Genomic DNA, 24,572 nt, shown 5'->3' with positions numbered 1-24,572 from the left:
ATCATCGACAAACCCTTGTTGTTGCGATGGTGACAATGTTGGGGGTGGTGGTGTTAGTTAAATTAGATGCAAAAGTTATTTTTGTCTTTTTAAAACCAGATTATAATATTTACCATAAAAAAAATGGAATTTAAATCATTTACTTATGTCAAGAAATGATTAAATTCCTCAATCGTGGAATTTGACAGAACCCAATCAATTCATTTCACGAACTGACCATCATCAGGAAATTTGGTCAAAGGAAATTGTCATTCTAATTTTAACAAATTCTTTCGAATTTTGCAAATCAAACAACCCCTAAAGTATCTCCAACAATTATGCTAAAATGAAGATTTATGAGTTTTACTGTGTTAAAATGTATGCTAAAATGGAGAAGAAAAGAACACAGAAATATATTATTTTAATTTTATTCCACCAATAAGGTTGAATGTATCATAATTTTTTATAAAGTTTTTTAAATGTGCCGGGATGATATTTTTTATAAAATATTTAATAATATAATAAATACTGATATTATTAAAATAAAGTAGTTGTTGGAGTTGAATATATTTTTGACAAATGTTGACTTTAACTATTAATATTTTAGAAAAACTATAACATTTAACTCTTGAAAAATGCACCAAATTTTACTTTGTTCCTATTACATATAACAATAAATAAAACCATTAATTAATATAACAAACTTATTAAAATCATCAGTTGGAAGGTTTAAATAAAAAAACTAATAAAGTATTTGGCAGTTGCTGAATGGTTTGGTACCGAATGATTAAATAGTTAGAATGATTAAATAGTTAGAATGATTAAAAGACTCTTATGATTGTAAAATTAAATATAATTGTTTGGTAACTGTTAAGAGTAAAATTGGGGAGTTGAATGGTTAAGAGAAACCCAAGATACAAAATCGTTAAAGAGAGTTTTAGAATTATTAAGAGACAAACTTTTTTTTTTGCCAAACAAGATTCACCTCTTAACGATTCAGATGTTACAACTTAATGAAACTATTAAGAGGTAAATAAATAATCCTTAAATATCACGGGAAAGTAAGAAGAGAACTCTTAGATACGAGTCACTGAAGAAGTCGAAGAAGCATATTTGAACCCCGTAACGTCTGTTCACATATGCAATTTCAAAATATAAATAAATAAAAATTGTTACATTTCAATACATTATATGCCCTCAGCAAAATTACTGTTTTAAAGCTCCCAAGACTCTTTTTTTCTATTAACTTGGATATCCAACCGTTATGCGAGTCGACTAATCCCATGCCGACCACCTGCTTTGCGGGTAGTCCGAAGTCACAACATTTGAACCTCTGTGGCCACAAGGGGATTTTTATTCCTCATTGGATTTGAACCTATGACCTCCAAACAGTGTTAACCTTTGGAGCTCAAGCTCAAACCAATCAGACACCATCCTTGTCGTTAAAAAGCTCCAAGACTTGATGACTTTAAATTATGATGCCTCATGACCTTTTTAGAAAGTGAAAAGCAAGACTTGGAAGTGTACCAATGTTCAAAGAAAACATGAGTAACAACAAACATCCAATTATGAAAAGTACAACTATATATGCACAAGGTACAATGATTAGAAATATAGAAATACTTAGGGGCCGTTTACCCAAATACTTACCCGGTAAGCACTTATCGGCAGAAATCAACACTATAATCTATTTTACCAGATAAGATTGTAGTATATTAAAACGGTATCGTATGCAACAATTCACCCTGTAAACGCTTACCTGGGTAAGAGTCCTTACCATCACTTACCGGGTAAGACTCTCTATCCCTATCATCACTCTCACAAGATAAGATTTTCAGCCCTTGCCATGTGCATCAGGTGAGGAAAGTTACCCGATCCACACTTACCGGATAAGTAAACGGCCCCTTAGACTAGAGTGATTATTGAAGTAGTCGAAAGCAAATATAACTCTTTTTCTCGTACAATATTCATTTTTGTTATACTGTTATGTGTGCCACATCGAGAGAAGAGAATAACCGACATTGCTTGCTTATAATGTCTTTTCCTAACGTGAAGAAAACGAAATGACCGTTACAAATTACCATCACATGTCTTTCGCCTAACCTTTAATGTTAATAGAAGTATACCGTTGCCTACGTATGAACTAACCGTTACAACCACTTCATTTTACAGTATATTTGAAAATCACCCATTTCAACTAACCACCAAACCACGTCCAAATAATCCAAAATCCAAATCATTAAACAACATACATCAATCTCAAAGAACAACAAACAACATAACAAGCCATCGTTAACGGATACGACACCCTTCAACCAACTGAGCGAATACGCCATCATCTAACCCGTTAAGCCACAACTGAAAAAACCCTGTTTAGCTCACCTACTAAACCATACAACCCATTAAGCACTTATCAAATAGCCCTTTAAATTAAGATGTAAAATGTGATTTTAAAATCAATTATCCCAACTGCAAGAACCATAATCCACTAAAATGAAAGATAAGATTCAATAATCATAATCCACTAAGAAAACCAGTTTTCTTATGATAATTCTTTTGCCTACCTCTCTCTGTCTAATTATTTGTAATTTCAAAAAAATATCAGAATTAATTTTACCAAACACTGATAATAATCATAGCAATGAAAAATGAAAATCATTAATAATAATTTGAAATAGGTTTTTATTTTTATTTTAATTAAGTCATCAAAATGATGTGTCATCCACATCACCTAATTAAAGTCACACAAGCAAAAAAAATCAAGGGATTAACCGGTTTTAAAAGGTAATAGGTTAAACTGCGATGCCTTAGTAAGTAATAAAGAAAAACAATAGTAAAATGTTATAATAAAAAAATTTATGAAAGTAGGTTGCTATTTCATGCATTTAACCCTTAATATTTGGTCTAAAGCAATATACCACTACAACAATATCGGGTTTATAAGACACTCTCAAATTCTAAGTGTCCTAATAGACCACTTTATAAGACTTAGTTTATAGGACCAAAAAAATAAAGTGTCCTATCTAAAGGTGTTGTTATAAGTTTATATGACGTTTTTTGACGTCGTAATAAGTTTTTTATGACATTTTTAATACAAAGTGTCGCATTAACAACTTTATAGGATACTTTTGAGAAAATGTCCTATAAACTCATTTTTTTTATAGAACAAATTTTCAAATAGTGTCTTATAAAGTTGATAATGAGACACTTTATATTAAAAATATAATAAAAAAACTTATTACGACATAAAAAAAAAACGTCATATAAACTAATTACAACACCTTTAGATAACACTTTATTTTTTTGGTCCTATAAACTAAGTCCTATAAAGAGGTTTATTAGGACATTTAGAATTTGAGAGTGTCTTATAAATCCGATTTTGTTGTAATGTATCAATAGGGTAAAATTCTCTTTATTGAAGAAAGCAAAACAGGATATAATTGATGGTATATAGTGGTTCTCAGAGAATTTGGTCTAAAGCAATATACAATCCCAATGGGGATGGTAACCTCATTAAGCAATGCGCATGCGCATACACCCACCAAAACACAATCTTTACAATCTTACCTATGATCATCATATACCCACTTCAAATTCTCTATAATCTTAGTGCTGTTCCTTCTCTCTCATCATCACTTTCTCTCTCTATATTCACATGTGATTCTGTATGTATATATATGTATGTGTCTGTGTGTAATAAGCATTAGTCTAAGGCAAAACCATGAAAGGTCTTAATGTTGTTTGTAGCTTAATCTTTTTAGCATCTTTGTTAAGAGAAAGTCATGCAGGTGAAGCAGAAAGTAATGGTGTTTATATTGTGTATATGGGTGCTGCTGCTGCTTCAAGGGACAGCCATAATCTGCTTGTTAGTTCGTTGATACGAAGGTAAGAGCATCTCTAATGGCTTCTTTATGATTTTCTTTAATAGGGAATGCTACAACAAGATTGGGTTTATAAGACGGTCCCAATCTCTAATTAGCGTCCCAATAGACCGTTTTATAGGACTGAAAATATAAAGCGTCGTATCTAAAGGTATTGTAATAAGTTTATATTACGTTTTTGGGCGTCTTAACAAGTTTTTGAGGACGTTTTTAATACAAAGTGTCGCATTAGCAACTTTATAGGACATTTTTGAGAAAGTGTCCTGTAAACTCCATTTTCTCAAATATGGAGATTATGTTGGAGCAAGAAAACGGCTCGAAAAATCTCGATAATTTTCTCCATCTTGAAGATTCTGTTGGTGATGCTCTTAAGACAGTGAGCGCACACGCACACGCACACGCACACGCACACGTACACGCGTATACACGTTTTAATCCGTTTTTACCTTTTAGTTTGTGGGTCCCATCTTTATTAACTCGGAGTCTTCTCGTATGTTATAAAAGGTTTAACGTTCAAAATATATAAATTTTCCCGGCTGCTTGCTACTGCTAGTAACTGATCATAAGGAGTCTAAGGGGTTGTTTGTTTACCTTTTAATAGTTCCATTAAGAGCAACCTTTGAATCATTAAGAGGTAAATCTTGTTTGACAAAAAAAGTCTGCCACTTAATGGTTCTAAAATTCTCTAAATGATTTTGTATCCTGAGCTTCCTTTAACCATTCAGCGCCCTAATTTCATTGTAAACAATTACCATTCAGCAAACCATTCAGCAACTGCCAAACAACCCCTAAGCAAACTGCATGCACATGTTTATCAACTATTCTTGCTTTTGTGTTTGTGTGTGGGAGGAAGTAACGAAAACATACCTAACTTGAGCTAGGAAAAGGAATGCAGTGGTGCATAACTACCGAAACGCCTTCTTGGGATTCGCTGCTCGTTTAACGAAGACCGAGGCACAAGATATTGCACGAAAACCAGGGGTTGTGTCGGTCTTTCCGGATCCACTCTTCAAGCTTCACACAACTCGTTCATGGGATTTCCTGAAATACCAAACTGGAGTCGAGGTCGACTTTAGATCAAGCTCTACATACACAAATTCAGTTCCAAATACACCTTCAGATATCATCATAGGCGTTTTGGACACAGGTAGTTGTCAAATAACTTATGAAGTTATCATTCCGAATAACCAAATCAAACCAAATGAACCAAATAAACCCACTCGAAAATAGGGTTGAAAAAGGGGGGGGGGGGGGTGAACTGTCCTCTAACGTAAAAGGTAGAGCGGTTAATTCCGTAAAGACCCCCCACTACAACAAAATCGGGTTTATAGGACACTTCCAATTTCTAAGCGTCTTAATAGACCTCTTTATAAAACTTAGTTTATAGGACCAAAAAAATAAATCGTCTTATCTAAAGGCGTTGTAATAAGTTTATATGACGTCGTAATAAGTTTTTTAGGACATTTTTAATATAAAACGTCCTATTAGCAACTTTATAGGACACTTTGAAAAAATGTTCTATAAAGTTGCTAATGCGACGTCTTGTATTAAAAATGTGCTAAAAAACATGTTAAGACGTCCAAAAAGCGTCATATAAACTTATTACAACACCTTTAGATATGACGCTTTATACTTTGGTCCTATAAATTAAGTCCTATAAAATGGTTTATTAGGACGTTTAAAGATTGGAGGTGTCCTATAAACCCAATTTTGTTGTAGTGCCCCACCTTATGGAAAAGTGTGAGCGAAAAGGAAAAAAAAGAAACAAAATTAGTCTGAATTTCTTCTAGATTTGTTAACTTATGTTGTGAACATTGTAAACACAGGTATCTGGCCAGAGTCTGAGAGTTTCAATGACGATGGTTTTGGTCCTATTCCCTCAAAGTGGAAAGGAACTTGTATGCAAAGTGATGATTTCACAACTAAAAACTGTAACAGGTATAAGAACCTTCATATTCTTGCATCTTCTGTGCTAATCTCATCACCTTCTCCATGGATGAATACCGATACAAGGAAAACCGATTCCGTTTTGTATCTTGATATCAACCAAACCAAACAAGACGAACCCAATATGTCCCACAAAACGGATTCCCCACCAAAAAGTAGATCGATTGTTTTCTTTTGTATCTTGATAACGAAATCTTGATTATGAATGCTATCAGGAAAATAATTGGAGCAAGGTATTACAAAGGTGGAAGTGATTTCAACACATCAAGAGACAAGAACGGCCATGGGACTCATGTTGCTTCAACAGCTGCTGGCAACGCTGTATCTAATGCATCTTATTATGGCCTTGCCACAGGATCAGCCAAGGGGGGTTTTCCTGGTGCAAGGATTGCAATGTATAAGGTATGTGGAGTTAAGGGCTGCCTTGGATCAGCTATAATGGGAGCATTCGATGACGCTATAAAAGACGGTGTGGATGTATTATCACTATCTCTAGGTGCATCAGCTGGATACGGACCAAACTTTCAGAATGATCCTATCGCCATTGGCGCCTTTCATGCAGTCGAAAAGGGGATCACGGTGGTGTGCTCTGCAGGAAATGATGGCCCTGGTAGGGAAACAGCAGTCAATATTGCTCCATGGATCCTAACAGTTGCAGCTAGTTCCATTGATAGGGATTTTCAGGCTGATATCACCTTGGGTGACAAAACAGTGATAAAGGTAATCCATTCAGTAATCTTTCTATGAACATATGTGAAATTCTTTTGAATCTTTCTAACCGATATTGGTTTCTCTCGAATTCAAGGGTGGAGGCATAAACTTCGGTAATATCCAAAGATCTCCGGTATACCCATTGCTTTACGGGAACTTAGCCAAACGAAACAATAGCAGCTATGATGAAAGTGATGCGAGGTAATTATAAACAAAGTTTTCGATGGTGTTTTCACATTTATATGTTTTCAATTCGCGTGTTTAATAATGCCGGAGTTCTTCAGAAACTGCGTACCACGATCATTAGATGCGAACAAAGTTAAAGGATGCATTCTTCTTTGCGAGAATGAAGACGGAGTATATACAGCGAAAGAGAAGCTAGCATTTGTTAAACTACTTGGTGCAACTGGGATGATTTTGATTAGTGATGAAGCAAGAGCAGTGGCTTCCTCTTATGGATCATTTCCAATGGCTTCAGTTGATCTGAATGATGGGAGTAAGATTGTATCTTATCTCAACACCACAAGGTGAAGATTAACCCATTGCAACTGTTATTAGCTTATTATCAATCTATCACTAACCAACTTGAGGGAATACGCGAAGGAATCCGACGGCAACTATTCTACCAACGGTATCGGTGACAGAATACAAGCCAGCTCCTGTAGTCCCCTACTTCTCGGCTAGAGGCCCTTCATTTGCTGCAAAAGACATAATCAAGGCAAGCTCACTTTTACGTAGAGGCTAGACATGGAGAAGTTAAGATTTTCCGAGGGCGTATTGGGTTGGTTTGGTTTATATACTGATTATACTTGTTTCATGACCGGACTACCTTGTGCAGCCTGATGTTGCAGCACCAGGTGTGGCCATTCTTGCTTCATGGCCAGAAAACGACTCGGTAGTGACACTCGGGGGAAAGAGTTCTCCGCGTTTCTACATAATTTCGGGAACTTCTATGGCCTGCCCACATGTTTCCGGCTTAGCCGCGATGATCAAATCTCAGAATCCTAACTGGAGCCCTTCAGCTATTAAATCAGCAATGATGACAACAGGTTAGAAATTCTACATGAAAATGCATTCCATAGACTGAAGTACGGACTAACTTATAGTAACCTGCAATCTTGAACTACAGCAAGCCAAACAAACAATATGAAGAAGCCAATAACAACAAATTCTGGCACAGACGCGACGCCATATGATTTCGGTGCAGGGGAAGTGTCATCGAGCCCATTACAACCAGGACTTATTTACGAGACTGGAACAATTCACTATCTACTATTTTTGTGTGGCGTAGGCTACGACATAACTACGATCAAACTCATCTCTTCTACAGTTCCTCCCGATTTTTCCTGCCCCAACAAATCGGTTGATAACTCAGTGTCCGATATGAACTACCCATCAATAGCAGTTTCCAAACTTACTGAGAAAGAGAGCAGGCAAGTAAGCAGAACAGTAACAAATGTTGATGGTGGTGAAACAACTTACACTGTATCAGTGGAAACACCAACTGGGTTGGAGGTTAAAGTTACACCAAACACATTGCGATTCACGGAAAGCAACAAACAACTAACGTACCAAGTGACCTTCACGTCCAACGGTAACTTGCCTGAAGATAACTTTGGGTCGATTACATGGTCGAATGGTAAGTACAAAGTGCGCAGTCCATTTGTCGTGAGCAGTTCGTAGAACACATTTCTGCAGAAGTAATAGTCTTGATGTAGCAGTTTAGATAACAAAATGACCGATGAATGTACAAGGACTTTCCCTACAATAAACGTGATTTCCTTGTGTCGGTTAATCCATGTTCACAATTCTCGTATAAGAATTTTCACAGTTTAGTCAATGTAGAAACAACGTCATGGACGAAGCGACTTTGCTCAAATACACAACAGGTTTCGATGTTCGAAACCTGCAAGAGACGGGCTTGAACCCCACTACTAGCCTCAGCCGCTGAGTCAGCTCTGCAATGCCTCCTCACATGTGGTTCCACTACAACAAAGTCGGGTTTATAGGACACTCCTAAATTCTAATTGTCCTAATAGACCTCTTTATAGGACCAAAAAAATGAAGTGTCCTATCTAAAGGTGTTGTATTAAGTTTATATGACCTTTTTTTGATGTCGTAATAAGTTTTTTAGGACACTTTTAATATAAAGCATCCCATTATCAACTTTATAGGACACTATTTGAAAAACTGTCCTATAAAAACAAATGTCCTATTAAAAAAATGAGTTTATAGGGCATTTTCTCAAAAGTGTCCTATAAAGTTGCTAATGCGACACTTTGTATTAAAAATGTCCTAAAAAACTTGTTAAGACACCAAAAAACGTCATATAAACTTATTACAACATCTTTAGATATGACGCTTTATATTTTAGTCATATAAATTAAGTCCTATAAAGCGGTATATTAGGACGCTTAGAGATTGAGGATGTCCTATAAACCCAATTTTGTTGTACTGTTCTTAAGGGGCGGGTTCCGCATGGGATTGGTCGAGGTTTCCGGTAATCAACCAAAGGATGAGTTTTCATATGGAGGAGAAGCGGCAACAGATTTTTGGAAATTTATACAAACAAAATTGCAAAGAACGAAAACATAAAATGTTTGAAAGTGGGATTTAACGTTTATAAGTTATATAGTAAATTAAAAATTTAGTCCCTATGGTTATATAAAATTTTGGATTGTATCCTTCAAACGAAATACTTACAACTATGGTCCCTGTGTTTTCACTTTTGTAACGAGTTGAGTCCATTAAGCTAACTCTGTTAACATGAACTCCATTAAGTTAGGGGCATACTAGTGCATACTAGTCTTTTTACTAATGTTCTTTTAAAAGTTAAGAAAACAATACAATGTAGATATTAGAGGGTGTTTAGGATTGCTTATGAAAACTCTTTATTGACTTATTCTAGTGTAGTACTGGTAATAATAGTACCGGGTATGAATCGTTGTATTGCACCCATTACATTTCCGTATGTAGTTTCTCATTATTTTTTAATATGTGTTTATACTCTCGACTCACCGGCTCAAAGTATACCTTGATACCATGTTGTTGAACAATTGTGTTGCGTTATTTTCCTTGTCTTGGCACCTTCTAAATGCACCTCCGCTTAACATTCTCACCACCGGATTACAGCCAATTGGGGGTGCGCTAAAGTCGGCTATCTAATAAGAAAATAAAGGAATGGCAGGAAGGAAAGAGTTCAACTAAAAGTAAGATATGGACACATACCGATAGTTTGGGTGTTAATGGATCATACCCAGTGCCACCAGAAGCAAAACTAACACCTGGATAGAAGATCTTTGGCTTGTAGGGAAGATACTCCTTCACTCCTAGTACCCCTCGGCTTAGAATTTTATATATGTGAAGGTTTCGGCTTCTTTTTACCTTCACAGCGTTTTGCTGTGAAGTTTAAAGTTTAATAAAATATTATAGGAAGTTGGTTTTCGGAAAACCGTCGATACGTTGCCAGTAATCCTTGTCGAGACATCCAGTAAGTAGTTGGACATCAAATTTTGTGATGGAAAGATCGTTAGTAATCCATATGAAATAAGACTCCTTGGAAATTGGAATGCCATCGGTAATTCGTTTGTGTCTTGTAGATATAGTATTATCGTGGTTTAGCGACGGATCGTACCATCAGTAATACTTTAATAGCCAACGAAAATAATAGTCGTTAATATGTTCGTCAATGATAGTCTTGGTTTTTAGTTACATCTTAATTTCTTCTGCATTTGCATTTGATTGCTGGATGTTGCATCTCGTTTGATAATTATTGTTCGACATTAGATTAATTTGTTAGTATTTAATCCCAAATAATCAGAAGTTATTAGACATAAAATGATGACGTCACATTACAGACTTACTGTGTCGAGCTGTTGTACACATTTAAACGTACATAAATATTTATAATAAATATAACACATATATACCATTTCACGTAAAAAACGGTTAGAACAAAAATTAAAACTTTATCGAGATGAATGTCATATCGAAAATAAGAAATTTTCATCTAATTTTCTTTTTTCCTAATCACCTTAATTAATAATTTTAATTAAAAACTCTATTTAATGTGAGTTGATGGATCAAATAAAATGGAGGACCGATGATTAGTACTCGTGTTCACAGAAAATTTGGTTTACAAATAAACTCCCCCCCTCTCTCTCTCCCCATTAGAAATCTCATTTTCATTGAGAACAGGGAACCACGAGTAGTGTGCCACGTTTCCGTATTCATGATGAATATAGACAAGACATTCATGATAAATGTTATAAAAGTTCACATCCCTCGGTGCATCTCATCCCAATGTGGATCTAAGTATATGGAGATTCCTACTTACGCTTCTTAGATTATGTGTGTGTTGATGAATCGGTAAAGTGGAGTTTTCAAACTTATATGGTTTTTTAATAGGAAAATTGCATGAAAAGTAACGTATGAAAGTTTTGAAAGTACGTTACCTTAAATCGGAATCAAGTTAAAGTACGTTATTTTTTCATGCAATTTCCCATTTTTTAGTTGCATATATAACTAAAAGCTTTATCAATCTTTAAAATAGTTGTGAGATATATAAACAAAGAATCACTTTCATATAAACTTGCATATAACTGATATATTTATGAATTATATAATACAATCTCGCAACTCGTTGACCTTCAGCAACATGGAGACACCTTTCGACATTATTGTGTCGAAGGTGATTCGAATTCTTTCATGTGGGTTATAAGTAGAATTACAAAGGGGAGGCGATTATTTGCGAGAGTTGACGTTGTAATCCTTTAGCTGTTTGTTTGATGTCTTTCTTTTACTCCTAGCTCGTTTTGGTGATTTGCATTCTTGTTGTTTAAAAAAATGACATTAATGGTGGTCCGACCTAATCCAAGTTGATCATGATGTCATGTAGCGGTGTTAATTTATCAGGTCTAGTCTTGTCCGCAGGTCTAAATGCACTAACTAATATCAATAAAGTCTTCTCAATGTTAAAAATTACGAGCCAAAATCTTTCGTGAATCATTAATACAAGAGTTTAATCTCCCGATTTTAATTAAAAGTAACATGTTGCTAAAGAATTAATGGTTGCCTAAACTTCAAGATTAGGGTTTCTCTAGTCATGCAATGATCAATTTAGTTATGAAAAATATGCAATGAAGATTTGAAAAGCATATTTGTAACCATAAGGGTGGTGCCTGATTGGTTTAAGCTTGACTCCAAAGGTTAAAAGTATCAGAAGGTCTCATGTTCAAATCCAAGGAGGAATAAAAATCCCTTCGCGGCCACAGAGGTTCAAATGCGGTGACTTCGGGCTATCTGCAAAACAGGTGATTGCCCTGGAATAGTCGGCTTGCATAGCGGGTTGGATATCCAGGTTAATAAAAAAAACATATTTGTATGAATGAAATTAATTTGATCCTTTGTCAATTTTAACAATTTAATGCAACTAACTCTTATGTCTTCTTCAATTTAATGCTCAAACAATTTGCAAATAGGACGGTCATTAGAATGCTACCTTTTTGTGTTTTAGTGTTGGGTTGGAGATGGTCTAAGATCATATTGCATGAAAATTTCATGTTACACATTAGCATGGACGGACCTATAGCGGTGCACACAGTAGCACGTGCCACCGTATTATTCCTCCGTCGAAGGGTAAAAAAATTTAGGTTCGTGAAAGATGCAACCGTATTAATTTATTGTGTGTCACCGTATGTATTCTGAAACTATAATGAGAACAAGTTTTATTTAGTAGAGTTGATTTACAAAGCTTTTATTCCACCACAAACTCAAATTCGAATCCTGTTAATGTCATTTTTTTAGTCCAATGGTGTCACCGTTTGAAATTAGTTTCCTTTTTTTTTTTTTTCTTATAGTCAAATGATGCCATCGTTTGAAAAAAATTCTGGGTCCGTCCCTGCACATCAGTTTTAGTTATGTTGGTATACCTTATGACAGGACTTGGTTACAATATAGAACGTGAAAGTCGTTTTGGTTGTATATTCGCGTGATTAATTAATTCGACAAGATTGTTTGGAGATACCCTCAGTCATAACAACGTATATCTATAGATCATACAGTTATTCACATCATATAAGGATCTACAATTGGCCGCGATCGACATGCATATGGCTCGAGTGAGAGATGGTTAGACGTAATCATGTGAGCATACAAGGCTAATTTTACGAGCATGTTATCATAAGCTGAGACATCCTATTGTATTCTTCTGGTGGGAACGGTAAAGTAGTTTACAACCAGATCGTTGGTGACCGCTGCTACGAAAAACACACTGTTGGTGACTAAATTCTGGGCAGCTTCTTCACCGATGTTCCGCTTGAGCTCCACAATGTATTGTTTGAAGTTGTCTAATTGCACTGATAGTGGTGTAACAGACTAATCGTTGTATGCCGAAAGTAAAAACGAAATAAGTAAAATAAATGCACACTATCTTCTCCCCAGCTTGCACTATCTATTTATAGCTACTCAATACTCACCTCCATCTAGCGAACTCTAAACCGACCTGCCAAGTACAAAGACCATATGTTTCCCAATTCTTCTTCCTCTTGGTATACGTGAAACATATTGGTGCCGAACAAAGAAATCTTTGGAATAGCAACTAGATTTCACGTAGCAGATCGTGAAACCAAGATGCAAATCCAAACGTAAAGAAACATTCGGATCTAAAATACATTGGTTGACCAATAGAAGGGTTAAGGTGATTAGATTCCAAAGTAAACGAAATTGCCTTTCTTTATTCATAAAACAAGGTGCATTATATCCACATTAACATTTCCTCACATCAGCGAAACGAAATATCTGGATATATCTCTAGAACAAACTATTCACCACATCTGGTAGAATAAGATTTACGAAGATTTTACTTCCTTCCTCTGATAGGTGGATACTATCCCAGAACAAGAATTTAGAGTCGTTATAGCACGTTGGGGTGAGTTTGTTACATAGGAAACTCACCTCTATGGCTCCGGTTCCACAACAACCTCTATCTGTAACTTCCAAGCCTGTGGAAAACAAGAAAGAAGGAAAAGAAAAAGCTTATTGAAATGTGAATGTGCAAAATTAGTATACCGATATTTCCAGAATATATATATATAGGGAGGTTCAGGAGAAAGCCGCCCAAAGAAAATAAAAACTAAGAAACACTCTGGACATGTACATGTGTATACAAGTAACTGAAGTTGTTTTTTGGTTTTCATGCACGTGTACATGTGCATGTTACAAGTTACTTGTATGCACAAGTGCATACTCTGGAGATAAAACGGTTACTAGGGATGTTCCTCAGTTTTTTACTTTTTTGCGGTTTTCCCTAAACTTGACCCTATATATATGTGTGTGTGTATGTATACATGGAAAAGATTCAGAGAGAACTTTGAAAAAATGAGAACCACAGAACCCATGATTGAGATTATCCAAAGGATCTTGTTAAAGAGGTCATTATAAACTCTTTATAAAACCTAACTAAACACTAAGATAATATGATTTTGAGGGAACTTCATAGCTATAAACTCTGAAGCATCATCAATAATATTTACAAACTTTTGTTCATAAAAAATATATAATGAATATAGTGAATACCATATCGGCTAGGGTTTTCAATGATGCTTATCAGAGGATTGTAGAAATCTACAAAGCCAACCCTGGACTCAGGAAGAGTGCTTGCAAGAACTTGGAGCTGTTTTTCTAGCATGCTATTGAACAGTTGTGCTGCCTCATTTTCCTTATCTTTGCACCCTCTAAGTAGACCTCCACCTAAGGTTCTCACTGCAGGAAGACAGCCGACTGGGGGAGCGCTAAAGACAGCGATCTTTCTTGCTCCCAGTTTGTATAATTCCTTCAACAAATATTGAGATCATTTGTAAGTAATCTCATTCAAGATGACTCTTTGCAGTTTATGTCTGTATAAAATTAATTGTGTTTGGAGTCTTTTCTATCTTGGAAAGAAAATCTAACCTGAATGTGTAAATATGATACGATTACTGATCATAGAGAACTAAGAGAGATCGATTCAATACCTGTACAAAGTCCAAGGCTAATTTTACCAGCATGTTTGCATAAGCAGGGATATCATATTGTAGCCTTCTGACCGGAACCCCAAAGTAGTTTAAAACCAAATCGTTGGTGCTTGCAACTAACAAAAACACACTGTTGGTGGTCAAATTCTGGGCAGCTTCTTCTCCAATGTTTCTCTTGAGCTCCCCAATGTATTGTTTGAAGTTGTCCAATTGAACAGATAGTGGTATAACAGACTAATCGTTGTACCGCAAATATAAGAAGCAAAAAATATGCAGTCACATAAACATAGCAGCCATGAAATTTCATCTAATAATGAAATGGCAGGAAGGAAAGAGTTCAACTAAAAGCAGGATATTGACACCTACCGATATTTTGGGTGTTAATGGATCATATCCAGTGCCAGCAGAAGCAAAACTAACACCTGATAGAAGATCTTTGGTTTGTAGAGAAGGGTCTAGATATGCTGGAAGATTCCCCTTCACTCCTAGTGCCTCAGCTTAGAATTTGACATCAAACAATTGCTGCTTTGTCAGTCTAAAATAAATGATTAGAATTTAGAAACTACTATATGCATGTGCTATAGAACTCAATCCTCTTAATCCTTTACATACGTCTTGCTTCTTTTTCGAAGATTGTGGCACGAAATGCTTATAAGTTCTGCGATTTCTTTTTATTTTGATCTTCTTCCATACTAAGTTCTTGGTGAGTTAGACACACAGGAAGTGCTCAAATTTAGCATGAAACAACTATTTAAGATCGAAGATGATACTGTAAAACGTTGCATCAGTGTTTACCAAATGTTTGCTTGTTAGTGTGACATGGCATGTATTTTCTATTTGAATAGTTGGCACAAAGGTATAAAAAAATTGTACCCAAAATGTCAGCTATTAATCTCCCGTTGGAGAACCTCCCGGTTGGTTTTCCGCCCATAAAATCCTTTCCGTAAGGAGGAAAATCAGCCTTGACCAAAGTCGTGATATGATTATTATTCCCTGTATCGACAAAGGAGTCTCCGAATGCTATGACTGCTGATACAGAAACATCTTTTGGCAGATTTACGGTTTCTTCGCTGCTGCATAACTTAATCAAAGCATATATAGAAAAAACAATGGCCTTAACAACTGAAAGACGCATCGTGAACCAGTTTACCGAAAGATATGTTATGCACTAGAAAGGGAAACAATGTCTCGATTATAAAGAGATGAATGTGGGCTTGTTCCTTCCACGCTAAATTAATTCGACATTAACTATGCAGGTGATAATGTCTTTGCCTTAATGTCTTTGTGTTAATGTCTTTGTGTTCAGCCAGAGAGATTTGACTTGTTTACGGTACAAAATTCAAAATTCATTGAAGTATATACTTGTTGCCCTGAGAACCTATCTGAAGTTATTGTTTACATGACTTTTTTCATTAAAAACCGAGTTTTAAAGTATTTTTTCACATATATTTATTTCATAACGTGGTATTTTCACAATATGAAACTTTTTTTCATAGATTTTTTGTTTCACTGTATGAACCAAATAAGAGTTTCACATGTATTTCTTCACAATCTAAACACAAACATGTATGAATTAATATTTTAAATCATAACATTTGATGGAAAAAAACCAGTAAAATAATAATTTTATATCGATTCTCACGGGTTCGTGACTTTTTTCTAATCCTCGGTTTATGTATGGACTTCATTTGAGAACACATAAAATTGTGACAACTTTGAGAATCAGTGCATTATGTGCTATTTTAGATGTTCTTTTCCATCTAGGGCTTGAATTTAGTATATTTATTACTATATATATATATATATATATTTGTTTTACAATGTGTTTATTTCATATATATGTTTCTCAACGTGGACCTCTTTTATGTGTTTATGAAACAAAAAGTAGAACTAAAAACTTTCATATTATGAACCAAATACATATGAAACAAACACATTGTAACGTCGGTTCACATATGCAATTTCAAATATAATTATTTTTCCTTTAGAATTTTCAATAATTCACATATGTATTTTTCATTCTTTACTCTCACTATATTTAGTCTTTTTCATTTGAATCCACCCCTCATCACTTAATATAACGAACTTTAACAAATGATTATCCCGCAATATAAAATTTAGAAAAATTGCAAGATTAATCGACAATTTTTTAATTCACCGTTATACATAATATAGATAAAAAACAAGGTTTGTTATATTTCAATGCATTATATGCCCTCAGTAAAATTACCGTTTTAAAGCTCCAAAACTTTTTTTTATTAACCTGAATATCCAATCCGCTATACGAGCCGACTAATCCCAGGACGACCATCATTTTCTGGGTAGCTCATAGTCACCGCATTTGAACCTCTGTGGCCACAAAAGGATTTTTATTCCTTCTTGGATCTGAACCTGTAACCTCCAGACATTTTTAACCTTTGGAGCTCAAGCTCAAACCAGTCAGATATCATCCTTGTCGTTAAAAAGCTCCATGACTTGATGACTTTAAATTATGATGCCTCATGACCTTTTTATAAAGTGAAAAGCAAGACTTGGAAGTGTACCAATGTTCAAAGAAAACATGAGTAACAACAAACATCCAATTATGAAAAGTACAACTATATATGCACAAGGTACAATGATTAAAAATATAGAAATACTTAGGGACCGTTTACCCAAATACTTACCCGGTAAGCGCTTATCGGTAGGAGTCAATACTATAATCTATTTTACCAGATAAGATTGTATTATATTAAAATGGTATTGTAAGCAACAATTTACCCGGTAAACGCTTAACCGGGTAAGAGTCCTTACCATCACTTACAGGGTAAGGCTCTCTATCCCTATCATCACTCTTACCGGGTAAGATTTTTAGCCCTTGCCATGTGCATCAGGTGAGGAAAGTTACCCGATCCACACTTACTGGATAAGTATTTAGTAAACGGCCCCTTAGACTAGAGTGATTATTGAAGTAGTCGAAAGCGAATAGAACTTTTTTTCTCGAACAATATTCATTTTTGTTATACTGTTATCTGTGCCACATCGAGAGAAGAGAATAACCAACATTGCTTGCTTATAATGTCTTTTCCTAACGTGAAGAAAACAAAATGATCGTTACAAATTACCATCACATGTCTTTCGCCTAACCTTTAATGTTAATAGAAGTATACCATTGCCTACGTATGAACTAATTGTTACAAATACTTCATTTTACAGTATATTTGAAAATCACCCATTTCAACTAACCACCAAACCACATCTTTATTTAATTTCATACCCAAATAAGCAGATTTTAGAGGTTGAAAGAAATTAAAACAACCAGTATGCTCTCAAACTCGAATGCAGTAGAAACCCCCTTCGAAAAATGACCATAAAATCTATAACAATCATACTAACCACCATAATTCACCAAAATTTCTTTTTACTCATTCATATTATTTTCTTTAGATGACAAGGATTAAGCCCTTAGCTCACCTACTGAAGAACCCTGTTTAGCTCACCTACTAAACCATACAACCATTAAGCCCTTATCAAATAGCCCTTTAAATTCAGATGTTAAATGTGATTTTAAAATCAATTATCACAACTGCAAGGATCGTAATCCACTAAAATGAAAGATAATAAGATAATTCAATAATCATAATCCACTAAGAAAACCAGTTTTCTTATGACAATTCTTTTGCCTACCTCTCTCTGTCTAATTATTTGTAATGTCCAAAAATCAGAATCAATTTTATCAAACACTGTAAAAACTGACAAATTACATTAATATTTAATATATCAACAGGGTCAAAAACAGATTCTCTTTATTGAAGAAAGCAAAATAGGATATAATTGATGGTATATAGTGGTTCTCAAAGAATTTGGTCTAAAGCAATATACCATCCCAATGGGGATGGTAACCTCATTAACCAGTAAAATAATAATTTTATATCGATTCTCACGGGTTCGTGACTTTTTTCTAATCCTCGATTTATATATAGATTTTATTTGAGAACCCATAAAATTGTGACAACCTTAAGAGTCAGTGCATTATGTGCTATTTTAGATGTTCTTTTCCATCTAGGGCTTGAATTTAGTATATTTATTACCATATATATATATATATATATATATGTATGTATGTATATATATATATATATATATATTTTTGTTTCACAATGTGTTTATTTCATATATATACTTCTCAACGTGGACCTCTTTTATGTGTTTATGAAACAAAAAGTAGAACTAAAAAGTTTCATATTATGAACTAAATACATATGAAACAAACACATTGTGAATTAAATATATGTTGATTAATCAATATATTAAATCTTAGCCTTTGATGAAAAAAATAATGTGAAACAATATTTTATGGTAATAGTTTTCACACTTATTACAATATAGGAGGTTCTCATTCGTATATATGTCCGTGCATATATAGACACACACACACATAGGGGTTCATTCAATTGAGAACTCCTTTGTTTGTGATAACTGTGAGATTCAATCTCAACCACTCAATATTTTAATTAATATATATAGGGGGTCATTCAATGGAAGTAAACAGAAACAGACTTGAAGAACAGTCTCCAATTATAAAAAGCCTCATAATCATCTGGATTTCTTTCTATTGCACTAGCATACATGAAGTAATCAAATAAATACAACATGCTTGTAATCGTACAAAACTAAGGGATCAAACACTAAAAGAGCTCAAATAACTATCATTATATATATGAGAAACACACACATGCACACAAGGAGAAGTGTTATGGAAACAACAAGAAAAGGAAACAATATCCTTTAGATTAAGAAATTATAGAGATTTGATTCTCAAGCTATGCTCAACCAGATATCTATTGGAGTTATAATTATGTACACTACAGAATTGAGTTTTCTGATCAGCCATTATCATTATTCTACAAGATGTATGGTGATTATCCTACAGGCTTCTTTGAGCTGGATATATCCCCCAATGATTCATTGACGGATAGAGATCATTGGATTTTTAGACAAATTCATTGGTGATCCGATACTGAATTTAGGCCCTGTTTGTTTTTCTAAAAAATCACTTAATTGCCTCTTAAGTCTGACCGATTCAGACCTAGAGAAATTAAGTGCGTTTGTTTTTTTTTATAAATTAAGTGCTGAAAATGTCTCATTTTGTCTGAATCGGTTAGATGTAAATTTAACTCTGAAAACCTCTTAATTTGATTCCCCTTCCTCGTCGCTCTAACCTCTCCATCGCCGCCTGCACTCTCAAGCCCCGATTTCTCCATCGCTGTTGCTGGAATCATTCCCCTTCTGTTTGTTAATCGACTCTCCAATCGACTTCTTCTCCTTCTCGGCTGCTGCTTCCTTCCCTCTTCTGCTGCTTCCAATCGACAGCCCCCTGCTACTCGATTTCTTCCTCTCGGCTGCTTGATGACAGCCCCTTTTGCTGTCCACTTTCGATGTTCCCTCTCGCCTCTATCGACAGCCCTCGTCCTCGGTTTTTCTCTCAAACGACAGTCGGCTGCTTGATTTCTCTCGCGACCGCCCTCTCCTTCTTTTCTCCTTCCACGCGACCAGCCTCTCCCTCTTCGACAGCTTGCTGCTGTCCTCTTTAATTGCTCCCATCTTTGCCCACGATCTTCCTCGAACTCACCCACGATCTCCCGATCTGCTGCTCCTTCTCCCGAACTCTCGCTGCACACGTCTCTCTCTCTCTCTCGCTGCCGATTTCAGGACTGGGCAGCAACTTGGGCTGGTTTTTCCTTCTTCTCATTGCTGCTGGTCTGGGCTTACAGCAGCCTTGGGCTGCTTTTGGGCTTAGAGATGATGAGCTAAAGATTGTTATTACCTGTGATTGATCAACTGTATAACTGATTGGGTAATAGTTTATGATTACACAATTACATATCACGTTTATATTTGTCAAGTATAGTAGAAGAGATCATAGTTCCTACATCATTGGTGCGGCAAAAACAATGGTTTAATTATATGGCAGTTTACAAATGGTTTAAATGATTGGATATTTCAGTTAAGTTTAATTGAAATGAATTGATTCAGATTTCAGACTTCAGAAGTTTGTCAGTTTACAAAAACAAACAGTCTGACTGATTCAGATTTCAGATTTCAGACGTAAAAACAAACAGTCTGACTGATTCAGGTTTCAGACTTCAGCACCACCTCTTAAAATTCAGAAGTGAATTCAGACTTCAGACTTCAGCACCTCTTAAAAAACAAACGCCACCTTAATGTTTTTTGATTATAATCTATCATCAACGTAGTTTACCTATTTTATTAGTTTTTAAAAAATCTGTTTATCATTTGTCCTTGATTTTTTTTTTAAAATATAAGAAGATTGATTATTTAATGAAATTCATCAAGATTACAGTTGAAATCTAATTAATTAATTAAATTAAATTTCGTTGGTGAATTTTTTTTTTAAAACTTAAATAGATTATCAACTAGATTTATGAGGAAATTAAATTAATTAATAATTTTTTAAATCTCATCGATTATTCGTCAGTGGTTTATTAGAATTTCTTTTTAAATAGGTATTCTGATTATTGAGTTTTATCATGAAAATGACGGGTTTTAGAAAGGTGTTGTTTTTATAGTAAAGACGTTTAATTTTGGAAATGGTGGTCTAAATAAGCAGTCTTTTAGTTTTACCATTTTATATTTATGATGAAAATTGCTTGAATTCATAAGCGTCAAGCCTAACATTTTTTTCTTGTTGACATGTGCGTCATATCCTTGTTGGGAATGGTATTAGCGACACTATGAAGAGGTTGAGTGTTAGTTAGAGGCACAAAAATGATTTAACTATTCGAGGATGTTTTATGTATTTTAGAGATAACGACTATTATTGGGTTTTAGTAACACGCGTTCATAACCTAAACTTTATGTAACGTTTGGTTTATCATTTATTGATGTTAAATTTAGATTCGTCATTTAAGGTAATCAAGTGTTGAGCTATAGACAAATATTTATCCTTTATTTTGACGTGTTATAAAAATGTTAAATTCGTTGCCTTTTTTAGATTTTAGGGTGCTACACTATGTTTCACATATGAAACAATACGTGCAAGTTGAAGCATTAGTTATCTCTTTCTATATGTACATTATTTTTGTTTAATTACTTACTTTTGATGTTTCACATATGAAACATTATTATGAATCGTTTAAAAAAACTTAATGTGTTGTTTCACTTAACACTGGTATAAAACAAAGCAACAAAAACTGTTATTGTTTCATATGAGAACCAATCGTTGATTTGATTTCATATGAGAAACAAAATGGTCACATATTAAAAGCTAATGTGTTGTTTCATAAATGAAACAACACTGGTATGAAACTAGGGTAACAAAAAACTTTATTGTTTCACATGAGAATCAATAATTGATTTGGTTTCATATGAGAAACAAAACGGTTATGATGAACAAAAACTAAATAAAAGAATAAGAAAATAGTCGAACCACATGCAATTTTACACTGAACACATGTGTAAAATCACATGTGATTTTACACATGATACGACCATTTTCGTGTTCTTTTATTTGATTACTCTCTCATTAAACATTCCCCTCGATATCTATCTAGGTTATAATCCAATACTAAACTCTTCATGGCTATAGAATCAAGCACTCTACCAAGTTAAAAAAAAACGTAATTCATCAGTTAACAATGAAGAAATACAATATAAACAACGAATGTATTTTCATAATTGGTTAATTTGCATACATTGATAATCATTTGTTGCTACGAAGTGTTAATATGTACAGGTAAATAATTTTGTTATGCAATTTAGAACTCAAAATTATTTACCTATACATACTCGAAGTGTTAATTGTTGTTACAAAGAGTATGCAGATTTTTTTTCAAAAAATGGTCGGATAAAATTGGTGAGCCTTATAAGTTGTCACCAAAAGACATCTTTTATACGAATATCTTTCACACCATTTTTCATCTACTGACCAAATGTGGGATACCAAACTTACAATATTTCAAGATTTACGAAGATATTTCATTTTCATGATGTCACCTAATTACCTATGATTAAAAATAATGATTATTTAGACTACAATATGTCGCACAACCATATCACTATTGTTGTCATGAAGAGTTTGAATCTTTTTTTCCAAAAAAATGGTCAGCTACAAATAGTCCGGACCTTCTCTTGTTAATATATATGCACATCCACATACTTCATAAAATTTTCATCTTCTCACCAATGAAGGATTTCCATGCTCACAACATTTCAACATCCAAGGCCTTATCTTTGACCATCAATATATATATGACAGGCTAAAGCCCAATCCAAGGGCTGTAGTTCATTTTGATAAGCCTTATGATCTTGGCCTTATAAATCATTCACTTTTTCCTATGTGGGATCAATTCCTATGGTAAAAACCCAACAATAGATTGTTCACGTATAATTTTAAATGTTTATTTCAACTTTATATTATAAAATACCTAGCAATATCACCTTATTATTAATGAGTCAACCAGTGAGATGATGAAACTATTCTTTGCAAAAACAAGATGGGCTAAATGTGCTAGCCTCATCGGTTAACATAAAAACACCCGTCCCTCCTTTCATATACTCGTTCCCTTTGCATCTTTTTACCAATGTGAAATGATGAAATTAAATCAAATTTCAGTATTTGAAAATACTCATTACTTTATGTTGTCAATATATACATATATACTAATGATTGATCGATTAATTATTTATATTGAAACTAAGGATCAGGTGAGCAGTAGAGCTAAGGTGAGAATCGTAAGAAAAGATCTGGATCATTGATGACCTTTAATCTCAAACCCACTAATGAATCGCGCTTGATACGAGATTGATCCGGTGCATCTCGGTGTATATCATTCTAATATGCATTCAAGGGTGTGGATCCCTTCTAATATTTTGAATAATAACATAGAACAATTAAATTCATATAAAATAGTAAACTAAAAAAGAAAAAAAGAATAATTGATACCATATATATAGAGCTTATTAAAACTGATATCAAGAGTGCAAAATCATGACTAAATCTCTAGAATCTCAACTCACTACTTTCATCAATTTTCAAAAAAATCGTGTTCGACTTTTTTGTGTAACGAAATGAGAGTAATTATTTACCTATTTAGGGTTTTAGTTGTTACGTTGTCTTTTTTATGTTTATTTAAATCTTAGATCTCGTACATAGTTATCATTTATCAATCAAGTTATATATATATATATATATATATATGTATGTATATTTAAAAAACCACATACCTTAGAAAATAACGCGTTGTAATATTGTGTCAACACGTTTATGTATAATGGAACCCTAGCTTTAGAGTAGAGTCAGAGGAGTTAACGTGGAAGCAAACCAAACCTTCACGACATAACGAGACATAACGAATCATAACAGACCATAACAAGGTAAAAACAAGTTAATTAAAAACAGACTCAGTTTTCTAGTAGTGAGATAACATGATCGAAATTAAAGTATTATTACTAAAAAAATTCAAAGTAATCTAATAGAAACAAAAACTTCAAGGTGTGATCAACCTTATCACATATGTTCTGTTAGATCAATCTAACTTCAAAAAACAAGTTCCTCAGTTTTTGTTTTTAAAACCTGAATTTGAAAAACTACACCAAAAACATAAAAATCGAGTCTTTGCAGAGTACCTACATCTCTAATGGAATATTAATGGTTGCCCAAACGTCAAGCTTACCATTTCCCTATTCATACAATAATCAATGGATTTTCTTAAATGCATCTTATTTTTTCTTAACAACCCAACCCACAAACCCTCATTAATTATTGAATATATATTTTTTAATATAATTATATTTTATTTTAGTATTAATATTTTTAACTAATATATATATATATATATATATATATATATAGAGAGAGAGAGAGAGAGAGCTGAGTTATTATGCAACTCTTTACATTTGTACAACCAATACAATTCAATCTCAAAAGTTAATTTAATTTGATAAATATGTGATTTCATAAAAGTTTTGGTGTTTCATAATATAAAATATTGATCATAATTAATAAATTCTAGTCATCTTCCATAAATATTCAAATCATAAT

At 34.0% G+C, this 24,572-nt stretch overlaps 2 protein-coding genes across 3 annotated transcripts; one reads left to right on the top strand and one right to left on the bottom strand.

Moving 5' to 3' along the window:
- Positions 1–3,652: 3,652 nt before the first annotated feature.
- LOC112520039 (CO(2)-response secreted protease) lies at positions 3,653–8,313 on the top strand. Of its 2 annotated transcripts, none has more exons than XM_025128346.1 (9): positions 3,653–3,864; positions 4,742–5,007; positions 5,687–5,798; positions 6,023–6,527; positions 6,613–6,719; positions 6,803–7,045; positions 7,122–7,236; positions 7,357–7,567; positions 7,648–8,313. In XM_025128346.1, the coding sequence occupies exons 1-9, from the start codon at positions 3,701–3,703 to the stop codon at positions 8,199–8,201; spliced, it is 2,277 nt and encodes a 758-aa protein (XP_024984114.1). In that variant the 5' UTR covers positions 3,653–3,700; the 3' UTR covers positions 8,202–8,313. The 2 variants fall into 2 exon arrangements, with proteins under 2 accessions (XP_024984114.1, XP_024984121.1); XM_025128353.1 differs by having other exon boundaries at positions 7,122–7,241; positions 7,353–7,567.
- A 4,919-nt stretch (positions 8,314–13,232) lies between these two features.
- On the bottom strand, positions 13,233–15,666 carry LOC112523878 (GDSL esterase/lipase EXL3-like). The gene is made up of 5 exons (XM_025133551.1): positions 15,404–15,666; positions 14,897–15,027; positions 14,531–14,764; positions 14,094–14,349; positions 13,233–13,519 (listed from the first exon to the last, which is right to left on the bottom strand). Exons 1-5 carry the CDS (start codon positions 15,663–15,665, stop codon positions 13,329–13,331), a joined length of 1,074 nt encoding a protein of 357 aa, XP_024989319.1. The 5' UTR covers position 15,666; the 3' UTR covers positions 13,233–13,328.
- Between the last annotated feature and the right edge of the window lie 8,906 nt (positions 15,667–24,572).

This window comes from Cynara cardunculus (genome assembly GCF_001531365.2).
Source record: "Cynara cardunculus var. scolymus isolate 2C chromosome LG 1, CcrdV1, whole genome shotgun sequence".
Classification (NCBI taxonomy): domain Eukaryota; kingdom Viridiplantae; phylum Streptophyta; class Magnoliopsida; order Asterales; family Asteraceae; genus Cynara; species Cynara cardunculus.
This window is presented reverse-complemented; position numbering and strand designations above follow the sequence as displayed.

Bases quoted from the DNA above. Each gene is read 5' to 3' on its own strand.
- LOC112520039 (XM_025128353.1), top strand. From the start codon at position 3,701: ATGAAAGGTCTTAATGTTGTTTGTAGCTTAATCTTTTTAGCATCTTTG. The intron at 5,799-6,022 runs GTATAAGAACCT...GAATGCTATCAG, and splicing joins ACAACTAAAAACTGTAACAG to GAAAATAATTGGAGCAAGGT. The intron at 7,242-7,352 runs CTCACTTTTACG...GGACTACCTTGT, and splicing joins AAAGACATAATCAAGGCAAG to GCAGCCTGATGTTGCAGCAC.
- LOC112523878 (XM_025133551.1), bottom strand. From the start codon at position 15,665: ATGCGTCTTTCAGTTGTTAAGGCCATTGTTTTTTCTATATATGCTTTG. The intron at 14,765-14,896 runs GTAGGTGTCAAT...TACAACGATTAG, and splicing joins CATTAACACCCAAAATATCG to TCTGTTATACCACTATCTGT. The intron at 14,350-14,530 runs GTATTGAATCGA...TATTTGTTGAAG, and splicing joins TAGCCTTGGACTTTGTACAG to GAATTATACAAACTGGGAGC.